General features: G+C 32.7%; 2 protein-coding genes across 2 annotated transcripts; one reads left to right on the top strand and one right to left on the bottom strand.

The window, feature by feature from the left end:
- The first annotated feature begins 3,673 nt into the window (after positions 1-3,673).
- Positions 3,674-9,636, top strand: LOC128182416 (uncharacterized). The gene is made up of 3 exons (XM_052851036.1): positions 3,674-3,735; positions 5,029-5,322; positions 9,129-9,636. Exons 2-3 carry the CDS (start codon positions 5,047-5,049, stop codon positions 9,240-9,242), a joined length of 390 nt encoding a protein of 129 aa, XP_052706996.1. The 5' UTR covers positions 3,674-3,735; positions 5,029-5,046; the 3' UTR covers positions 9,243-9,636.
- A 6,860-nt stretch (positions 9,637-16,496) lies between these two features.
- On the bottom strand, positions 16,497-20,590 carry LOC128182428 (emopamil-binding protein-like). The gene is made up of 4 exons (XM_052851050.1): positions 20,326-20,590; positions 20,098-20,167; positions 18,258-18,440; positions 16,497-17,981 (listed from the first exon to the last, which is right to left on the bottom strand). The coding sequence occupies exons 1-4, from the start codon at positions 20,482-20,484 to the stop codon at positions 17,725-17,727; spliced, it is 669 nt and encodes a 222-aa protein (XP_052707010.1). The 5' UTR covers positions 20,485-20,590; the 3' UTR covers positions 16,497-17,724.
- Between the last annotated feature and the right edge of the window lie 1,168 nt (positions 20,591-21,758).

The following is a 21,758-nucleotide window of genomic DNA, read 5'->3' on the forward strand; positions in this document are numbered from 1 at the left end:
ACTGTGTTATGGAAATAAAAAACAAAGTTATTTAACATATTGTATAAGATTTTTGATGTTTCATTACATTATCATTAAAAACGTTGAATGCGTTCATACTGATAACATACATGTACATGTATTGACAATGAATAGAGCTTTAATTGATGTCAATATTTATGATCGATATCGACCTCGATATTTATAAGATATCGTCATCAAAGCTTATAGTCGGTAAATTCTATGGTTTGATTCATGTACTAGAAAACAATCAATTAAGATCGATATCGTCATTGTCGATATTTGGAAGATTGTTTTGGTACAGCGTAAAGTGCATTTTGATTTTCGTTGTGCAGTTTGATTTTAATTCATAGGATCGATATCGTCTTTGTTATTGTATCATCGATATCGACATAATCGTTTGAACATGCTATTTATTATGTTTTCCAATTAAATCTATTTATATCTACACAGGCTCGTAGGGTCTTTTTCGAAAGTGGGGGGGGGGGCAGACTCATCCCAAAAATCCTTGACAAGCAAAAAAAAAAAAGGGGGGGGGGTTACAACTTTTTTCATAAAGCTGTGAAAATCTTAATCCGTACCTGTATATATCACTTTTTCACTTTTTTATATAGTCAATGTAAGAAAAATATTTGCTCCGAGAAAACGCGGAGGGGCCACCCCCCCCCATCCCCGATGCTATGCGCCTAATACATAAATCTCCGACACTTAAAACATGAGGTCCATGGGCCACATCGCTCACCTGATCAACAACGGCCATTAAAAAATTAGCTTTATGGAGTCATATACAAAATATCTTGACTGTGTAGTGGAATAGATCCCGTATAAACAGATTCTAATATTTTTCTCCAGATATTCTTAAGTAACATTGAGCCATTTCATAATCATATCACATATTGAGCATTGCAGTTTTCAAGGAGATCTTAAATAACTGTTTATAAACCAACATCAAACTCTGAACCTCTTGTGGAGTCGGAGAATTGTCCCAGGAACCTACGTCTAAACAACTAAGAATGAAAAATATGTCAAAGTGTTTGCATGCACGTACATGCAATACCATATCTTTAACATTTGATTTTTTCAAACAATAATTTAGAAAAGTTTTCCTTGGTAAAAATTCTACTCTCCAATGGGGCCCTAACCTACTCCCGAAGATCATAACTGTGACAAACACTATCTGAAACTGCTTTCACACAAGTCGACTGTTTTTGAGAGTTAAATTTTCTCTATATATTCCTATGTAAAAATTCGACCTTTCATTGTGGCCCCACCCTACCCAGGAGATCATGATTTAAACAAACTTGAATCTACTTTACCTGATGATGCTTCAACACAAGCTTTAGCTTTTCTGGCCAATTGGTTTTTGAGAATATTTTTGAAAGATACGAACTTTCCAACAATTTTTAATTATCTCCTTTTGAAAGAGAGCATGATCCTTCTTTTTCACAATCTTGAATTCCCTTCATCATAGAAAGCTTTGTGCCAAGTGAAGTTAAAATCGGCTTAGTGGTTCAGGAGAAGAAGTCGAAAATGTAAAAAAATTAAAGACACACAGACAGACGCCGGACAAAAAGCGATCAGAATAGCTAACTTGAGCTTTTTATCTCAAGTGAACTAGAAACAAAAACAATATGGGGTTAACACTGTCCAAGCAATGGTCTATCATATAACATATGTGGATTTTAAAGAGACTAAACATTAGACGGATGCAAACAGTTACATGGACACGTACAGTAAAATATGTTTCGTGTTACTCAAACGCTGTAAAATATAATATATTATCAGTGTTATTTAAGCCGTTATATTTGAACATGTTCGAATCTAAATTCAACTGAATCATTGAAAAATTATAAAAAGTAATGTGTCAAGATAGGGAAATTAAAAGCATAGTTTAGATTTTGGAGATTTTTATTACTGTTCCATACCATACTATACGTACAATGTCCTTGAAATTCTCTACTTCATTTCACTGTACACTTCACTACACTTCGCTGTGCAACGCTACACTATGCTACACTAAACTACGCTACACTACGCTTCACTACACTACACTATGCTACGCAACACTACACTGTGCTACATTATGCTACGCTACCATATGCTATGCTACATTATGCTACACTACACTACACTACACTACACTACACTACACTAAATCACAATACACAATGTCCTTGAAATACTCTACTTCATTTCACTCTACACTACACTATACTACGCTACACTACATACACCGTGCTACACTACACTACGCTACACTACGCTACACTACACTACACTACACTACACTACACTACACTACACTACCCTAAATCACAATACACAATGTCCTTGGAATACTCTACTCCATTTCACTCTACACTACACTACGCTACACTACGCTACACTACACTACACTACACTACACTACGCTACACTACGCTACGCTACACTACACTACACTACACTACACTACACTACACTACACTACACTAAATCACAATACACAATGTCCTTGAAATACTCTACTTCATTTCACTCTACACTACACTATACTACGCTACACTACATACACCGTGCTACACTACACTACGCTACACTACGCTACACTACACTACACTACACTACACTACACTACACTACACTACCCTAAATCACAATACACAATGTCCTTGGAATACTCTACTCCATTTCACTCTACACTACACTACGCTACACTACGCTACACTACACTACACTACACTACACTACACTACACTACACTACGCTACACTACGCTACGCTACACTACACTACACTACACTACACTACACTACACTACACTACACTACACTACACTACACTACACTACACTACACTAAGTCACAATTCATCATGATCATTTGTACGAGGGTCAATAAAAAATACGGAGACTCTTGCCAAAGCTTTTTTACCTACTGTCATATCATCACCAAACTTGATAGATATAATTAAGATATGAGCTTAATGAATTTTGATTCTAAAATATTGAAATTATTCCTATAAAGTTGAAAATTAAAAAAAATAATAAAGCTGCAAAAATGATGTCTCGGAGCATGTCAAATTTTGTGTTCTGCTTACAAATGTTGATAGTAAAAGTGTAAAAGTGTGCTCAACACTGCATACACTCCAATATTATCATAATTGATTAATTAAACTTTAGAATACTCTGAAATATAGTATACAGATTACCACGCAGTAGCATGTAATTTTACTTGAATCATCACTGCTTTAAGTTACAAATATTTGCATAATTATGATAGATTTATACTCTGAAATACTATGTTCATTTTACTATATTAATTTTATGTTGCTCTAGGCCTACATGTACATGAATATAAATATTATTCAAACAGCTTTCTTTTGTGTTTTGGTGACGAACATCACAACAGCAATTAATTCTTTTGAGTATTGTCGCAAAGATTAAGACCTATATGTTTTAAAACATTTTGATTCACTGCAAGTAAAATTGTAGAATCATTTTTACAAAAATAGTTTTTTAATAAATGATTTAGCATTTAAACAAAACATCCTAAGAGACAGAATCTGAACGATCCATTTCACTTAAGAAATCTTGTTAAAGATTGTATGTAATTAAAAACTATTGTCTTCTTATGAATCTACGTGTGGGGATTCCTATAGTTGAAAATCGATCAGAATGCCTTACATATATATACTGATACAGTATATAGAATGCCAGCCAGACCGGATTCCTAGGTTTATTCTAAATATACACAGGTGAGTTTACTCATAAAAAGCTTATTCAGTGTAATCAAATGCAAGTACGTGTATACTTATTGGAGTTTCATGCATTCATTTTATCAAAATATTTTTATCGTAATTTTGTACATTTATTTTACTCAGTAAATGTTTAAATTTATTTTTATATTTTCTTTTATTCGCTTTCCCTTTCTTAAACTGTGTAAATATTTATTCTTAATATAAATAATGTACGGTATATCTCTTCTTTCTCTCTTTCTTTTTTTTTGTCTTTCTTTTTTTTTCTTTTTCAGTCAAAAGCTTATAGAGGATATCTTGCTAGTGATTCATATTTTGGATGATTCATGTTAATAATTATATTTAACATAAGAATACAATACGTGGTGCAGATATATGTGGATATTTTCAATTTCTGATACCACAACTGACTTAGAGGCTTATTAGGGCTCGATGATCGTGGCCATTTTTAGACTTTATAAACCTCATTGAGTAGAAGATTTCTAAATAAAGATATAACAAACATCCAAATTTTAAAGTGAAATTACTTTGATTTTTCCTTTACTAAACGACAGTTTTTGGTTTAAAGAATCATATCTTAAAATTTAATGAAGAGATGATGGATAATTTGTTAACCATCAAGCCTCCTTAATTAGCGTTTTGTTTCGCAATTGATGTTTTGACAGAAATGCTTTGTCGCTTTGTTTAAATTATCAGCGCACATGATAAACGAATAACTATCAAATATCCGTTGTATTATATTCTAAAACTAAGGTATTTCTTAAAGGAAATTCCAGGTATTGTACATGTAATGTATTTGGTTGGTACTAGAAGTCGCCACACGTCATCCATATACTGAATAACTATCAACTGTCCGTTGTAATATATTTTAGAATTAAGGTATTTCTTAAAGGAAATGCCAGGTATTGTAACGTATTTGATTGGCACTAGAAGTCACCACACGTCATCCAAATACTTTTGTAAATATGATACTGTTTACGTCATCCATATACTTTCGTAAATATCAGACTGTTTACTGTAAAAATTTATTTTTGTTAATGTTAACGAGATTGGGTGGTCAACAAAACTATCATCAGATCTGCCAAAGTTTTAAGATATGATTGGTTTGGGTAAAAACTAATGCATAGTATTAATTAAAAAAATACATTTATTTTATCTTGTAAATTTGGGTATTTTTCCTATATTTTTTGTATAGCGGTCTTCATCTTGGGGAGATCATTGCCGTCTTAAAATGGCCCCGACCATCGAGCCCTTCTTAAAATATATCTCTTTTATTTTCTTCATATCTTTTAGTCAGATCTGCATTGAAAGATGAACAAACATATCTGGTGCGAAATTTCGGTACTGGCTTTGATAGCTTTTCTTGCAACGACCTCAAATGGACTATGTCGGAAACTAGAAAAATTGACAGAGCTTCACATTAGCGGATACAAAGCCCATATCATTCACACAAATGCGTGCATTGAGGTTCGGAAGTCTATCATTGAACCGAATATGTTGGATCTTGAGGTCCCAGGGGGAGAGAGGTTCCGAAGGACCTTCACGACCGATTGCTGCTGTGAGGTGACCTCAAAGACTCTAGAACTGGTAGGTAGACCACTCAAAAAACAAACTTTGGTTACGCCTACGTTTATAAGATTATTTGTTCATATTTGTTCATATGTGTATATAAACACAGAAGAACAAATGTAGCTTATTGTGTCCAATGTAGCTTGTTGTGTCCATCTTATCAATATAATAGCAGGTAGTACTGATTTAGTACGCCTGCATGGTAATGCGGATTAGTACAATGACATGTACTTGTTATAAGTGGGGGAGAGGGTGTAAAAAAGAAGTTCTCTATTGAAAAAACATATAACTACCGAAATTCAGACAATGATTGTCATGAATCCCATCTCTCGTAAGGTTGATTAACACATCATCACAAAATTTTCGCTTATTTAGCATATGTACAGTTTATGTATCTTTATACCTTTCATTATCAAATAATTTACTGTCAATTTGAGTGGCCATTTTCAGGTGTGTTATTTCATCTATATTAATTGAATTCTAATTGCTTCCTGGATAGGAAAGGTTTGTAAAAAAAGGAGAACTGCCTACATATAATGCATATGAAAACAAGTCTAGCACCTAGATTGATACAAATTATTATTTCTGTTCGTGTGGTATACGTGTATAGATTGCTTTGTTTACTCGTATGCGTAGGTCTTAAACAAAAGGTCATTTTGAATGGATACGGTTACAGCGGAATGGAATAACTACATACTGTGACTCACTTTCTATTGAAATAAACAATAAAATCAAGTATAACTTTACAATTATTTTCTTTCCCAAAATTGTTCCCTAACAGCGTGACGCAATGGTTTTGAGCGATAAGGAGGCTGCATGGTCAACAAATAAACCATCAGATCTGCCTAATTTTTTTAAAGATATGATTTGTTAAGGTACTGTGGTTTCATTAATATTCAAAGGTATCAAATTTCGTGGATAAAATAATCATCACAGTTTCAAGGATACGTAAATTCGTGGCCAATGACCCTATCAATACAAAATGTTAATAGAAATTGCACTTCAGTGAACATTTAATTTCGTGGATCAACTTAACAACGAAATCCACGAAAATTGGTATTCAACGAATATTGATGAAACCACAGTATAAATTATTATTTAGTATAAAAAATACATCTGTTTTATCTTTTTAAAATTGGGTATTTTCCTATATTTTAATAAAGAGCTCTTCTTCTAAAGGACATCAATACAGTCTAAAAAAATTTACCACGACCATCGAGCTGCTTAACTTCGAATCTGTTAGTCATGAGTTCGAATCCCGCTGAGGCCTTTATTATTTTTTAACTTTCCAAAATTTTTTGATATATATACATGGACCAGTTACGGCTAAAATTTACAATGTTTTGCGTACTTTTGCTCTGAATATCTTTACAATAAATCTAAACTAACATAGTTAAATGGCTACCCTTTATCTTTTTATGGAAAGCCTAGGGTACCCTTATCTTAATACTGTGATTTTCCTAAATAATTGACCAATATAATAATTTGGGGAGGTTAGAAATCCTTGAATCGCGATTTTGGGACAAATTTTGAACTATCAGGCTGATGATATCCTAAAATGAATGTATTCAGATTTTCAATTAACTTTTATACTTTAAATTACTTTCGACTTAGGTGGTCGGGTGAGAAACCTTATTGCATGTGGATTATTGCACGCTGGTACTGTATGCATGTAATCTGCTATTGTTATTGAAATGGTCAAATCACATTATATACACTTGTACTTTGGTTCTGTATATATATCGTATCCTTCTCATAAAATGGTGACTAACTGTGCGTATCAACTTTTTAAAAAAAGGTCGTATAATTTTTAGACTTCTCCTTTGTGTGTTCCTCTTAGATTGATGTCAAAGCAAAAATAATTATCTTTGTTTCTTTTATCCTAAAAATATTAATAAGCGAATACAAATGTTCAAGGAAAGTCTACGTGAATCCTTGGTGAATTTCCCACTTTGATGACAATTTGGATTTTTAAAAAAAGAAAATCAATTGATCACTTAACCCACGAAATCTGGTGCCCAGAGATGCAAGATACCACAGAAATTGAAAGAAATTAATTAACTATATATGTCACGGGGTCGGTACTCCTCGTACAAAATAAATAAATAAAAGGATGGTCCAGTTTTTCCAACGTTACTTTATTATGATGAATAACAATAATGATGAGAGGGTGACCTGAAATGAAAACATTCATACAATTGACACATACATTTTTATAATATTTAGATATTTTAACTTTAAGATGAAAACAATTAAAGAAAGTATTTCTCACCAAATTCGCCTTCAGTAGAACTTAAACGTAATAGTTTGAAACTAATGACAGTCTCAAACTATTTAATCAGACAAGTCGTAAAACTGTCGCTGTCTGCTGGCAAACGAGTTATGTTCTAAAGTCATGGTGCAAAACATTATAAATTAAGTGTTATCACTCACACTTGCGCACTGACCATACACACCCATGAAAACCTGTTTTACCACTACCAAATAGAGACATATTATAGCTATTACCGTATTTGGTGAATCACAACCCAAAATAACACAAGCACGTGACAGAACACGAATACCAGTCAAACACGAGTAAACCATGAATGAGTTAATAATGAAATGTATGGATGAATGAATGAGTAAATAAATGAATGACTAAATACTGAATTATATTCAATTGTATCCCTGTGACATATATAATAAAAGAGACAACTCTCTAAGGCAATTTATTAACTCAAAAGACACGCTGATATCATTTATATTTCAAACGTTTCAATTATCATCAGAGCAACTAGTTTGGTCTGTATGTTAGGACTTAATTAAAAGAGCTGAATGAAACCTGTAAATAACTACACACTTCTGTCATTACTATACAGTATTAGTAGCCTTCTTTCAAAAAGGATTCAAGAAAGTATAGGAAAAAAAAGGATTTTTTAAAGAATGACCAAAACACCCCTGGTATTAAGATACCGGTATTTAACTAATAATGCAGTGTCGTCTTAGTTTTTGCCTGTCTTATTTATTTATTTATTTTTTTATATAAATCTACAGTTTGATTTAGATTCTTTCTCAAAGCCAAATTGGTAGGTCATGATAATTTTATAGACGAGTATTAACGATTTTATACATTGGTAGAGATATTTGCTTATATATAACCCCTCCCTACTAGTATCCACCCGGTATCCCCTATTTTTGCAACGAAGTTGAATGTCAGGGTCAGCTGTCATATCATGTATTGAGAAACAAATTTAAATCTATAGACTTAATATTTACATTCAGTGTATATTTTCCCTTTAGTTAGCATTAGAAATCTGCAACGTTCAATTTCTTATGAATACACTTAGCCAATTCAAACGCCATGAGCACAAATATAATTTAACGTCATCATGCGTTTTGAGTAGATTTATTTTTGTAAGATAAAACGTTTGATCTAACATAGCGAATTTGATATGAACTTACGAAAAATTATCAAATCATATCTAGTCTACTCGTTAATTGAAAAAAAAAATTCTCTACAAAGTTGTGGGCACTATAATTGATCTCGCGGAAGCGAAATAAATAAGATATTAATATGTCTGTTCCACGTATGTTTCAAATCCCTGACTAAGAGCGTACGTACATGTATATATAATGACTATACAGCGATGATACACATATATTTCATACAAACAGACAACTATAAGCATTCAATTTGTATGTACCGCTTGGTGTGTTATAGGACCGAATATATACACCCAAAAATAAGCACTCAATGCTTAAATAAAAAAATCTTTATATGAAATATTCCATGTTTCATTATTTTGGTGACTACACAGTTCTTTTTTTCCCCTTTATTTCAGGTAACACTAGAGCGTTTTGACAACGGCCCCACTAAAGACGTGTTCTACTTCCGGATAGACGAATGCGGATGTATATTGTGTTCTGAGGTTAGCATTTCCGGTTCGCCTAATTGACATGCAAGTCAGCTGACTGTAATCACGTGCAGATTTAACGTGCCGTGTGATAAGTCATGTGATAAAACAGTTTCGAACAAGATGTTCGAATTCTTTCTATTTATATCACTGTTAATGTTTTTCTTAATACGGAGATAATAATAAAAAATAGTGTCAGTACTATTTGTACCTACAGAAGACTGCATGTATTAATGCTATTTTCACAAGAAAAATTGCAAATGAGACACATGTAAAATTATTTTTTTGTTCATTATGAGCACGTGTAAAGGTGATTGGAGTAATTTCAAGAATGAAAAATCTTCTGACTATTGTGTTTTGTGTGCTAGTATTTAGAAGTACATGGTGTATACTTGTTGATTTTTTTTTCGATCTCAAAATGTTATTTATCAATAAAAAAAGGACTTAAAACTACGCTTTTTTCATTTTATTTCTTTCATTCATACTTCTCTTTCAATTAACCGTCAGATCTTCTTTGAATTTAAGATATGATCTATTAATATCCACGTAGACTAAAAATTTCCACGACCATCAAGCCCCCCCCCCCCTTCCCCCAATAATCGACTAAATTCTACTGAAATCCTTCAACTTATTACATAAAATTTGAGGAGCTTAGAATATGGGTTTTTATTAATGAGCAAAAGTTGTATAGGTGGTTAACTTCAATTGTTAAATCTGATACTGTCTGTGAAATCGTGACCTGTCTAGCAATTTGTCAAAGTTGTAATTGATGAAAAAATTGCCGCAAGGGGTTCAGTGGGTAAATTAATAAAGTGGTGAAGCATTTTGATGTGGTGGCATCTAAATTCTAAGAAAACCGCGAAAAGAGAGAACTAGATATGTAAAGTAATCTAAAATCCTTTGAACCGCCATCGTTTCAAGAAAAAAAAAGTCATAAAAAGATTTTTTTTGTGTGTGTAATGGGAAATCTTCTGATATCGGTCGACAACATAAAAAAGAGGAAACCAAAAAAAAAGCAAAACACAGCTATTCTATATGTAGGTGTGCATCTAATTAAAGACTTAAAAGCAGTCTGACAGACGGTCATTCGCTTCGTTTAGGAAGTATTTGTGTTTCGTTTGATTTCAGTTTCTTGAAGGAATTAAAATATCCGGCGTGTTTCCTTTCTTTCTCAACTGTCAGGCTGGAAATATTTATTCTTTAAAAAAGAAAAATTAAGAATTCCTACTGATGAAAAATAATTTTAAGTATTTTTTTTATAGAATCTTTACAATCCCTTCCGAAATTCAGTAGTCGAAATCCAATGGAAATATCATGATATGCATGTAATTGCAATATGAAACATATTTTATAAATGTATACCCCCACACGTGTAGGAATTTAAATTATTACAGGAAATGGGTAAATCTAGGTGCAAAATCCTTTTGAGCTCACATTTGCACTAGCCTAAAAATAAGTCATGAAACGTGTAACTTTCGCAAATCAACGCAATTTATTGTTCTTATTACCATCGTTTACGGATTTAGTTGTTGAGTTACGTTGATACACGAAATTAATTTGTTGTTGAAGTTCAATTTCTTTTAACATTCTGATTAAATAGAAACATTGTCTACGAAATTAGATACCTTTGAAACTTTGATTTACACGAAATCCACGAAAATATATACACACGAATATTAATAAAACCACCATAGTGGGTAAAAAAAAAAAATTTCATTGCACGTTTTTGATTGTATTTCACCAAATGTCTAAAGTAAGCTTATGTAAGGTCTGTATATGAAAAACACAAAACAGGAAGTTTGACATTTACATGATTTCCTGTGATTTGGTGTTTAACAAGCGATAACCAGATTTACTGAAAATGCATACCCAAGTGTCTGGCAAACGAGCTATTGGTGGCGACAAATACTTAACCAAATCCGATTTCAGGGCAAAATGTATATATATTTGTGGGCAGAAGAGCCAACCACAGTAAATAAGGCACGTGAAGTGTTTAGTGCTGTAAGTACTAATCAGAACGAAAAAGTCCCTTTTTACGTCAAAAGTGACCTTTCTTTACGGAGTCTTATGGATCCCTGAAGCTGGTGATGGTTGTTTTCATCGGAAGTTGACACTTGTTGAGAAAACGAAGTGTTTGGGCCAGACATAAAAAATATTCTAATTACTTCGAAATTAATCGTTTAGATATGGACGCTTACTGAAGCAACAATGTTAAACATATGAATTGGGAATACTGCCTTTAATACGTTAAATACGGTGACATGATTTTAGTAGTCATTATCTAAAATCTATAATAATTTCAAACGTCAAAGTTATAAAAAAAAAATGATATTTCCTCATTAGATGTTTCTTCTGTTTGTTTATTTTCAGCTATTTTCTTGTTGTTATTGTGTTTTGTATCAGTGTTGGTTTAATCTAAGGGACTGTAATGTATATTCATGTGTGCATTTTCAAACTGGGTAGTTTGCTTTTACAAAATAAAATGCATGCAATGTCGTACTTTTAAAAATGTTAAAATAACAAACATTTAACCGTCCACAGCCATATTTTAACAATGAACCTTCAAATTCAGAGACAAATAGCAATTTACCACAACATCGAAAGACACATTTTTTCTATTAAAAAAAAACCCCACCAAACCAAACAAACCAATCAAAAAGGGCAGAAATATACATACGAATGATAGTTAAAAATATTTAAAAATACGTCACTTTAATGATACGTGCAATGCCCCCGCCGCTTTAACATAGATTCACAATTCAATAGTGAAAAGTTGTGGTTGTAATCGAATAGTTGAGCATCCTACATAAACATAAGATTTATATCAAATATTGAATGCCAGTTCTTTTTTAAAGAAAATTCGGTTATGTTGGGCTTGCAATAAACGAAGTGATGCAACAGCTGTCACAAAATATTGGCTGTTGTTTATGTTTGCTTCCTGCTCCTTGGACAATTCTGGTCTCTTCCTGTCTATAGTGGAAACCCCTGAAAGTCACCCCATCACGCATAGATGGCAGCATTAATATCCGGATATTTAACGGTCTCTTCCTTCGCACCACGTGAGCAGTCTTCAGTTCACGAAGATGATTTTAATACCTCCCCTGCAGAGGAGCAGACGTTTTATTACGTTGCATGAATCACAAATTCATAATAATAACTACTCTAGATATAAAACTGTTTTATTATTAAATTTTTACATAGTATATTCCGACGCAGTTTGTTGTCTCAAGACAATTAAAATAACCAGTACAAAAAGTTTTCGCGTTATACACCGTTTCTTCAATTTAATCACATTTTCACTGGAAATTTCAGCTGCATAATATCATAAAATTCACCATAGATCAAAGTATTTATATTCGAAATTATTTTCGTGGTCATAAAATGCGACACTACGTGGGTCTAGACGCTTACAAACAGAAGTAAACATAAAAATATTAATAATATTGGCTGGTGGGAAGACCAAACAGAAATAACTGTTCGACATTAATTAATCAGTCGTTTTCAACTTCTTCTTTCAATTTTATACTGTTTCAAAAGACCTGGGATATGTTAACTGTCATTCTTTGACATGTCACGGTATTAAACGGCATGTAAGTCGATATGACTTTCTTGTAGTGCATATGACCATTTGGTCCTCGATTTAATAAAGCCAAAAAAGAAAGCAAACTCACGTTCCATACCCCCCTCCATTCCCCCAAGAAGTCGCATGGATAATTATTGCAATTTTGTGTGAATTTTGTTCATACTGGTACATAAGTTAGCCAATTACTCTTTCTGTGTTTGATTTGAATAGAAATTTTCATTCAACATATAAAATGAAATGAAATTTTTGTTCGTTGAGTGGATAAAAAAGGCGGGGGGGGGGGGGGTGTGGGGGGGAGGGGGGGGGGGGGGCACTGGCACTTTGAGATATAAGGAAGGATGAAGTACATTTAATACAAAATATTAGTACATGTATACAAATTGAATTTTAACGAGGCCGAGTACAGAACGAGTACGCACGCTTTCGCGCAGCGTTTCATTTGTATTGTGACGTCATCTTTTTGCTTGTTTGACGCCATGGCGTGATAGTTTTATCTGCAGATATTCAGCGAAATTTGTTGAAAATGGCTCGTTTAATGCGTAAAATTAATGTTATATTGTGGAATAAACATAACTGTCTCGAAGTATAAGCTATATTTGGGCTCGGGTCGAAAAAGTGAAGAGGGTTCAGCAGGCCAAACCCTCTGTCACGTTTTCTTAACCCGCCTAAATATAGCTTAATTCATATATTTCAAGACAGTAACCATGTATTTTATATTAATGACCCTTAATATGTGATGTTATATATTTTTTTATTACTTAAATATGTCTGAAGGCTTTAATAATACTATAAAGATCACCTTTTCCGCCTTTGTCAAATAAAAAATAGCCATTATCTGACAAATCTGGGAAATTGGGCATACAAAAATCAACTTTGAAAAGACCCCTGGAACAAACCAGGAGGTAAAAGGTTTTTTTTATATGACCATTTGATGCCTTTTAGCAATAACTTTAATATGTAGAACAGAAAAAGAAATCCCTAGGGCAGAAGTTTTAAAAAATGTGCAAAATTGATACATTTCAAGCGAAATCCCATAGGGTCCTATGTTAAAGATTAACAAACTTTGAGATGACCCCCTAAACAAACGGTGTGGTAAATGTCTTATTTTTTAATCTTAAAATAATAATTATATCAGCAGAAATTCGGGTAAAAAAATTCATTAAAAAATCTAGGGCAGAACTAATTAGACCCGGCCTCGTTAAAACCGAAAACTGACACCTTATTATAACCGGATATTTATCACGCCGTGTAAAAAACACGCCAAGTAAAAAAAAACCCGACAGCCGGATACGAAAAACACTGCGACTACCTTAAAGGAAAATGAATAGTAGTACTAGTATGCTTAAATTAAATTTAAATACAAAATGTTTCCTTTTGTGCTTCATGCGGTTATGCTTCATGCGGTTATGAAGGTTAGAAGGTTATGATATGAGTGTGTACGAATCTTTAAAGTTTTAACATTTTTGGCACAGGGCGGTTGGATCGAGTTGAGAAACAGTCTACATATTTTGTTTGAAAATATAGTAGGTATCATGAACTTCAAAGCGTCGTCAATAATAAGACCAGGTATAATGGGAATTTTCTATTCTTATTTGCACTCATATACAATCTATTAAAACTGAAACGCCATTGTTTTATTCCAATTTTTATGTTTCAAAAAGATCTAGATTGCTTGCTCTTTGATTTCTTTTCTCAATTTCCCTTCCATTTTCTTTCTCTTATGATTTACCATGTTACTTTTAAGTATTTCTATCAATATAATGAATCATCTAACAAAGCCGTCAAATTGAGTCCAAGATTATCTTTATCTGAAAATGAAATAACTGCAACAGATTAATTAAAAAAGAATTTTGATATCTTTATATAAAAAGAATTCAGGGCGCTAGAAGCGTCAAACTTGAAATCAGCATGTACATACAACCGTGAATTATGCACTTTCGTCAGCTTTGGAAAATTGACGTCAAGCCAATTTATATCTTTTAAAAAAGCCCATTTGGCCCAACAATAATGGTTATTATAAACTTTCAAGATCATCTTTTGATAAACTTCATCTTTAAATGACGCAAAACTTTATGCATCAAAATTGTGCAAGAGCAAGATATCAAACCAGTCTTTTTCTTTAAAAATCTAATGAAAAGTTAGAAGAAAAACTACTTGCACGTAAATCTTTATATTCTTACAAAATAACGTTCATTTCAACTGTTCCCGGAGTAATTTTTCTTTCCATAATCTTTACAAGTATTCAAATATATATGGGACAGCACCAGTAAAATCAAACACGAAATAATGAAAGTAAACTGATAAAACATGATTACTCAATGAAATCAATTACCGGTACATGGATTTAGGAAAGATATTCTGTAAAATAATGTAGGAGTCAGACCAACGTACAAATGTACATGTATAACCAGTGAGCTGCTAGTGTTTTTCAGCCTGGTGATTCGTTTATAAATACGCACATATTTTATAAATTAGCACTAACACTCATAAAGTAAATTTTCCTCTATTTTTTTTTAAGCAAACCGAATATGTTATCTTGCATGTAGGGGGCAGAACTATGCCATAATTAAACTCTATAGAAACTGACAGGACAGAAATCTACACGATCCAGTTCAATCTTCAGCAACCTAAAAAAAAAATCCCACACTGCACAAAAACCCCATCAGTATGTCAGACTCAAATTCCCATAAAAGAAGAACTGAAATCTTGCTCCTTTGAAACACCACCAAAGATCTTGTTTTGTCAGTCTTTTTTTTTTTTTTACTAGCTGGATAGTGAACATAAAATGCTTTCCGTTTTTAATTGAATTTTATAAATTGTCGTTATTTGTTGGCGGCATTTCCACGTATTTTACACTATACGTACACTGTGGCAGACCAAGTTTACACTTTCATTTGATGCGTTTTACAATTTTGCCATACATGTTAACCTCCAGTAGTGAGAAAGGGGTGGATTTTGAACCCAGAAAAGGAAGCATTTGTGTGCGGCCTTTTCCGTGTACATGTATATTTTTAAGCACATATTTTCATAATTATACCATATATGTAGATAGGGCTATGGATATTAACCAAAATATAAAAGACTTAAAATTTAGCAATTTCAGCTCATGCAAAAAAAAAAAAGTTTGCATACATTTACCATCAATTTGGTTAAACTATTTTTTTAAGGAAACAAATCTTTGCGTGAAGAGACTTTAACAATTGCCATTGTTTAGTAAAAAAAAAGGTTAAAATGCAGAAATTTAACAATTAGGAGAAGTATTATATAGAACTAGAAGTAAATCATATATTTTTTTCAAGATCAGAAACAATGTTTACCCTTTTTACATGCTTATCACAAACCATGCAGTGTTGCATTAAAAATCCACGTCAGGTTTACTGTTATGGCCAATTAAAAGATATATTCAGACATTGTTAAAGCCAAGTTAGCTGCAGGTCTGTAGCTCCAAGTCTAAAATAATTTGGATGGACGACCTTCATCTGATTTTTTTTCAGACTGGGAGCTACAGACCTGCAGCTATAAATTACCTTATGAACCTAATTTTAGTCAACAAAAAAAATAGAAGAAAAAAAACCCCAAAAAACAAAAAAAAGAAAAAGATAACTAAAGTTTAAAGTTTGATAATTTTGAGAAAGAATTGTCACTCATTTTGGAGAATCAATATCCATCATCAAGTTCAATCATCAAGAAAAATCATGCACCTTAAAAATATAGAACATTTTATTGAGCCTATTTATTATCTTAAAAATATACAAATTTAGCACATGACTGTGTAAGCAAAAGAAAAAAAGTAAAATTTCTGAATTATCATTTTTGAAAGTTGATAAATTTTTCTCTTCTTGGACAAAAAAATAAAGAAAATGGCACAGGTATTACAAATGAATAATACTGAGTTTTATCAACATGAGCTGCCTTCATTGAAAACAATTTCTAAAATTTGCCCTAATAACTTGAATAAGTTTCTATCATATATGATATTTCATAGCCAAATTTATATTTCGAAACATTAATTAAAAAATGAAAATAAAAACAAAACAGACAAACCAAAATAAAACGGATCAGGTGTATAACAGTTAAAAAAAGTATATACATTTGATTGTGTGAATTGATTAATGTACCACTAATTCCTGTAAAAGCATAATTGAGCTTAAAAAAAACAGAACTCTTAAATAAACTGTCCACAATTGATAAACTAAAATTTAACATGCTGAGATCAATTTCTACCGCAAAAAAATAAAACATTTTGATTATCAATAAAAAGATGCAACATATCGAACATTTTCAGAAAAAGAAAACATACCAATACTTTTGAAATATTTCCAAATAAAATATATAATGCACAGTTCTCATACTTCAGGATGAAAAATATTTCATACTGCCTTGTACCATTTGATTTCAGAAATATTATGCATTTGAATTTTGTATGCACAAACACACTGGTACATGTACATGGTAAATGTTTTAAAAAATATATACAAGTGATAAGACATTTCTATTAAAATCAACAGAATAATGGATTGATGAAGAATACACTAAAAAAATACAAATATACAATACATGAACTGGTACGTGATGCTCATTTGCAAGGGGGGGGGGGGGATCATTCATGTAATATGATTTTAAAAATATTTCAGCTTTGTAATTGCTAAGCATCAGTATACTTAAAGTATCAGCATGTGCATTGGTAATCTGGTATACACTGCTATCTTTTAATTTTCATATGACCCTCATATTCCAAAGAAAATAAATTGTCTAAATATTTCAATAAAAAACCCTCAAAAAACATATTTTACATATCTTTGAAAGATTCTTGTCCCATTCAAAATAGAAAGAAATTACACATCAAAACCTCTTCAATCATATCAAAATTTAAAGCTTACAAAAAAACAACATCAAAGGAACTTTCAAATACATTTAAATCTCTTATCATGTGGTTAAGTTTTAATCTGCCTTTTTTCCCCGGGTTGAGCGAGTATTGTATTTGTGGCTAACAGAGGTTGTGGTCACGCTCTCGACGGTTTTGGTTTGCTTGACCTGCTTTGTGAATGGTATTTCCTGCCATGACTGAACAAGCAACAGAGCGGGAATGACGACCCAGATTCCATTGAAAAAGACGAGGTAAACCCACAGATACAGGAAGTTGTTAGTCCGCAGATTATTGCTTCCTGTCAACCATTCTGGACAAAACGTCATCCATCCTAAAATGACATGTATCTTTAATAAAATTACTACTATATATTGTTTTACACCTATTATGTACACCTTAAAAAGTTACTGCCAAATTTAAAGGACATCAGTTTTACAATATAGTGAATGTCATTAAATAATAAAATACATCAAATACATAACTCTTTGTAGAAAAAATTTGGATGAAAATATCCATCTTCACTATTTTATTTATCTATTAATTGGAATTTTCTTAATTTCTATTTTTTTTTAGCTGCTGTTGAATTTTTGTATATGTATATCCTTACCACCATAAAGTTCACATACACACAGAAATATCTGTATGAAGTGGCGATAGGATTTGTCTTTCAATATAGCAAAAATCAGCCACACAGCCAAGGGTCCAGTTATGAATACAGTCAGGATTTCCAAGGATACAATTGTTGGATCAGATACACCCCATCTTTTATCAGCCAAGGCATATTCCTTCCCTACATAAAAACAAACATTAATTACTGGTACCTAAATAATATCACATATATTTGTTGTACTTTTTACTTGTTCATATTGAAAAAAAAAGTTGCATTTGAAATTTGGGTTTTGAAATCCTTGCTATCAAAGGGTGAAATTAATTTTTTTTTAGTATAGGCAAATCCCTTATGAACTCTTTAGAAAAAAAAATTTCTCTGTGTTCATTTCATAAAAAAATTTTTGTGGACTACATTCTGCAAATACAAAATTTTGTTAAAAATATCTATCAAATTAATTTTGATTGATTTTCTCAAGACTTCAGGGCTCGACATTAACGCTTGTCCGGTACCGGTTAAAAAAATATACGGACAAGTGAATATTGCTTGCCACTTGTCCGACTGGACAAGTGCATTTTTATGTAAAGAAGTCTCCAACATTTTAAAAAGTAAAGAAAGTTTTGTGATAAGTTTATCTGTAGTCCCGTTATAAGTTTATCGATAAGTTATTTTGAATTTGATCCCGACTTCAAATTGAAATGCAATTGAGTTACCCTTGATCGGGATTGAAGTTCACTAATTACAAACAACTTTCAATATTGATCTGTAAAGATGTGGATCTTAGTTCTTACACAGTACCAAACACACATGTTATCAAAAAGAAAGGAAGAATAGGTAGCAAAGATAAACTTAAAAGGATTATGGAAAGAAATGTAATTTATATTAGGTTTCATTAATCATTGATAGACATGACTTTTTATGTTTAGTTTAAAAAACAGATGAGAAATCAATTTAAGAGTTACATGTATTTTAAAATTTAAAATGTCTTGTAATTTGCCATGACAAAGCTTCAGCTGACAAATCATGTTTAATGTTATATGGAACCAATACATTTAGGAAAGACACTTTAAGTTTCCATTTAAGAAGTCAGGTTATTAATTATGGCAAGAATAATCGATAAATGACTTTATTTTAGTAATACAGAACTGTAGTTTTCAAGTTGACAATATTTGATCTTTAATACTGAAAATTTTTTGGACAAGTGAAGTTGAAGTTCGGACAAGTAAATATCTTGGTCACTTGTCCGAATGGACAAGTAGGAAAAAAAGTTAATGTAGAGCCCTGGACTTACATTTCCTATTTGTGTAAATTCATGATTTAATTTACAATGAATTTGGATTCCAGTTCACTTTTAGTACATGTATTCAGACCACAGCTTATATTCAGTCTCTTTTCTCATATTATCTAAACAAAAGTTCTGTTTTTACTGTTCAAGTAAATATGCGAGAAATTTTCTATTAGGCTGAAAGTAAACACCATAGAGAGCAAGCACAATTTGCCAAAAAATCTAGATTTTTAAAGTAAAAATTGATTGTAATTCTTTTACACAACATTTAATCACATTGATCTAGGTAGAAATTTGGTTCAGCTTAATATTTGGATCGACTTCTTTACCAATTATCAAGTCAGTCCTTTAAAATCCATGTCTGGAAATTAAACCCCAACTTTGTTTGCAAAATTAAAGTGGATGAGACACACATTTAATACGATTTTAACCAATCATGCATCCAAGTTAGCTTGAATTTCCAAACATCAATTTTAGCAAAGGCGTCAGTCTAAATATCAAGCTGAACTGGTTATCTGATGTTACTATATTTATCATTATCAAAATAATACTTACAGACTTGAGCAGTGAAGTGTGACGACTTCTGGATTGTTGAAACAAGTGACCAATATACAAATGGTCCTTCCTAATAAAATCAAAATTATACAAACTTATTTTTGATCTAGGATTAATTATCAAAGCCTTTAATTTAATAAACAAAATATACTAATAAAATGTCATTGTTTTTCATTCAGCGCAGACAGTGAGGATAAAGAAGGATTAAGATATTCAAACAAATCTTACCAAGGTAAAATGAATCAATGCATCGAACAGAAGCCAAGCAAGAATCAATTTGTTTATTCTGGTTTGCGATCTTCCCGTGGTGAAAGCAAATATAAATGCAACAACAGCATAAACAGCTGTAACAGCTAAAGACACTACGGAAACTTGAGTCAGCACCATTTTTTCTCTTCTAGTAGTTTTGTAAGTTTTCTGAGTTTCTGCAGAAATCTTAAAAAGTGCAAAGAGAAAGTGACGCCTCAATGTAAATAAAGATTTTGTAAAATATGGTCAATTAAGATTTAGCATAAAACGCTTAGATGACTAAAGTAAAAGACAAAGGTAAATCGAGCCAGGAATTTCAATATCCGGATTAGAATAAATTTAAAACCAATTCAAGTCCGAGCCGCATCTCTCTGCAGTCTGTTTTTGACCCTCTCTGTTTCTCTCTCTCTCTCTCTCTCTCTCTCTCTCTCTCTCTCTCTCTCTCTCTCTCTCTCTCTCTCTCTCTCTCTCTCATGGTGTTCCGATGGGGCCACTTCGTCCTTCGCACTTTTGCCTTTAGGTCGAGGTGCGAGAGTGCGAAGTTGCGACGGCGAAAGTGCGAAGGTGCGACGGCGAAAGTGCGAAGGTGCGACGGCGAAGGAGTGAAAGTGCGAAGATGCGACGGCGAAGCGCGAAGATGCGAAGGCGATTTCAAGTGCGAAGTTGCGAAGGCGAAGAAGCGATACTACTATCGCACCTTCGCCATCGCAACTTCGCACTCTCGCCTTCGCATCTTCGCACTTTCGCCTTCGCCTTTTTATAATTGTGGAGATCTCTATCGTTTAAAGACAATTTTAGCTGTACAAAAGGACATCTGAGGCAGACGATGAACTTTTTAGAATTTATTTTCAACAGCCTGCGCAGATCCATAACTTTTTCGGGGGGGGGGGGGGGGGGTCGATGGATAATTCAATTTGCCGGGGTGGGGGGGGGGGGTTGGCATATTTTGGAGAGTTTTAATTATATATAATTGATAAATAAATTTTCCCGGGGGATGGGATCCGGACCCTCTCTCTCCCTTTACTGCATGTGTGAAGTTATTAATATTGAATTTTCCGGGGGCCCCTCTCCCCCTCTAGATCCATACATGAGCAAGGAGTGTCGCATAATGAAATTAGAATAATATTGTGTTTGATCCACGGTAAACAGACAGCTGGTAAGTGACAGGAGTCTGGAAGTGCATATGTATACATTATGGCGGACATTACATTTTATGTGGAGTGAAATGATTAGGCATAACCAGCACTGGTAAACATATATGTCACATATACATTAAAATATTTAAAAATATTCATTGTAAGCACAATGGCCTAGTGCATGCGTACCAATAATATCATGGATTAATCGGAAAACCTTGGCGAGTACGGTGCCTGCATCAAATTCTAATTAATATATATGTAATCGACTGAGAC

Source organism: Crassostrea angulata, chromosome 4 (assembly GCF_025612915.1).
Source record: "Crassostrea angulata isolate pt1a10 chromosome 4, ASM2561291v2, whole genome shotgun sequence".
In the NCBI taxonomy this organism is placed as follows: domain Eukaryota; kingdom Metazoa; phylum Mollusca; class Bivalvia; order Ostreida; family Ostreidae; genus Magallana; species Magallana angulata.

Bases quoted from the DNA above. Each gene is read 5' to 3' on its own strand.
- LOC128182416 (XM_052851036.1), top strand. From the start codon at position 5,047: ATGAACAAACATATCTGGTGCGAAATTTCGGTACTGGCTTTGATAGCT. The intron at 5,323-9,128 runs GTAGGTAGACCA...CCTTTATTTCAG, and splicing joins CCTCAAAGACTCTAGAACTG to GTAACACTAGAGCGTTTTGA.
- LOC128182428 (XM_052851050.1), bottom strand. From the start codon at position 20,484: ATGGTGCTGACTCAAGTTTCCGTAGTGTCTTTAGCTGTTACAGCTGTT. The intron at 20,168-20,325 runs GTAAGATTTGTT...TGATTTTATTAG, and splicing joins CATTGATTCATTTTACCTTG to GAAGGACCATTTGTATATTG. The intron at 17,982-18,257 runs GTAAGGATATAC...ATGTCATTTTAG, and splicing joins TGTATGTGAACTTTATGGTG to GATGGATGACGTTTTGTCCA.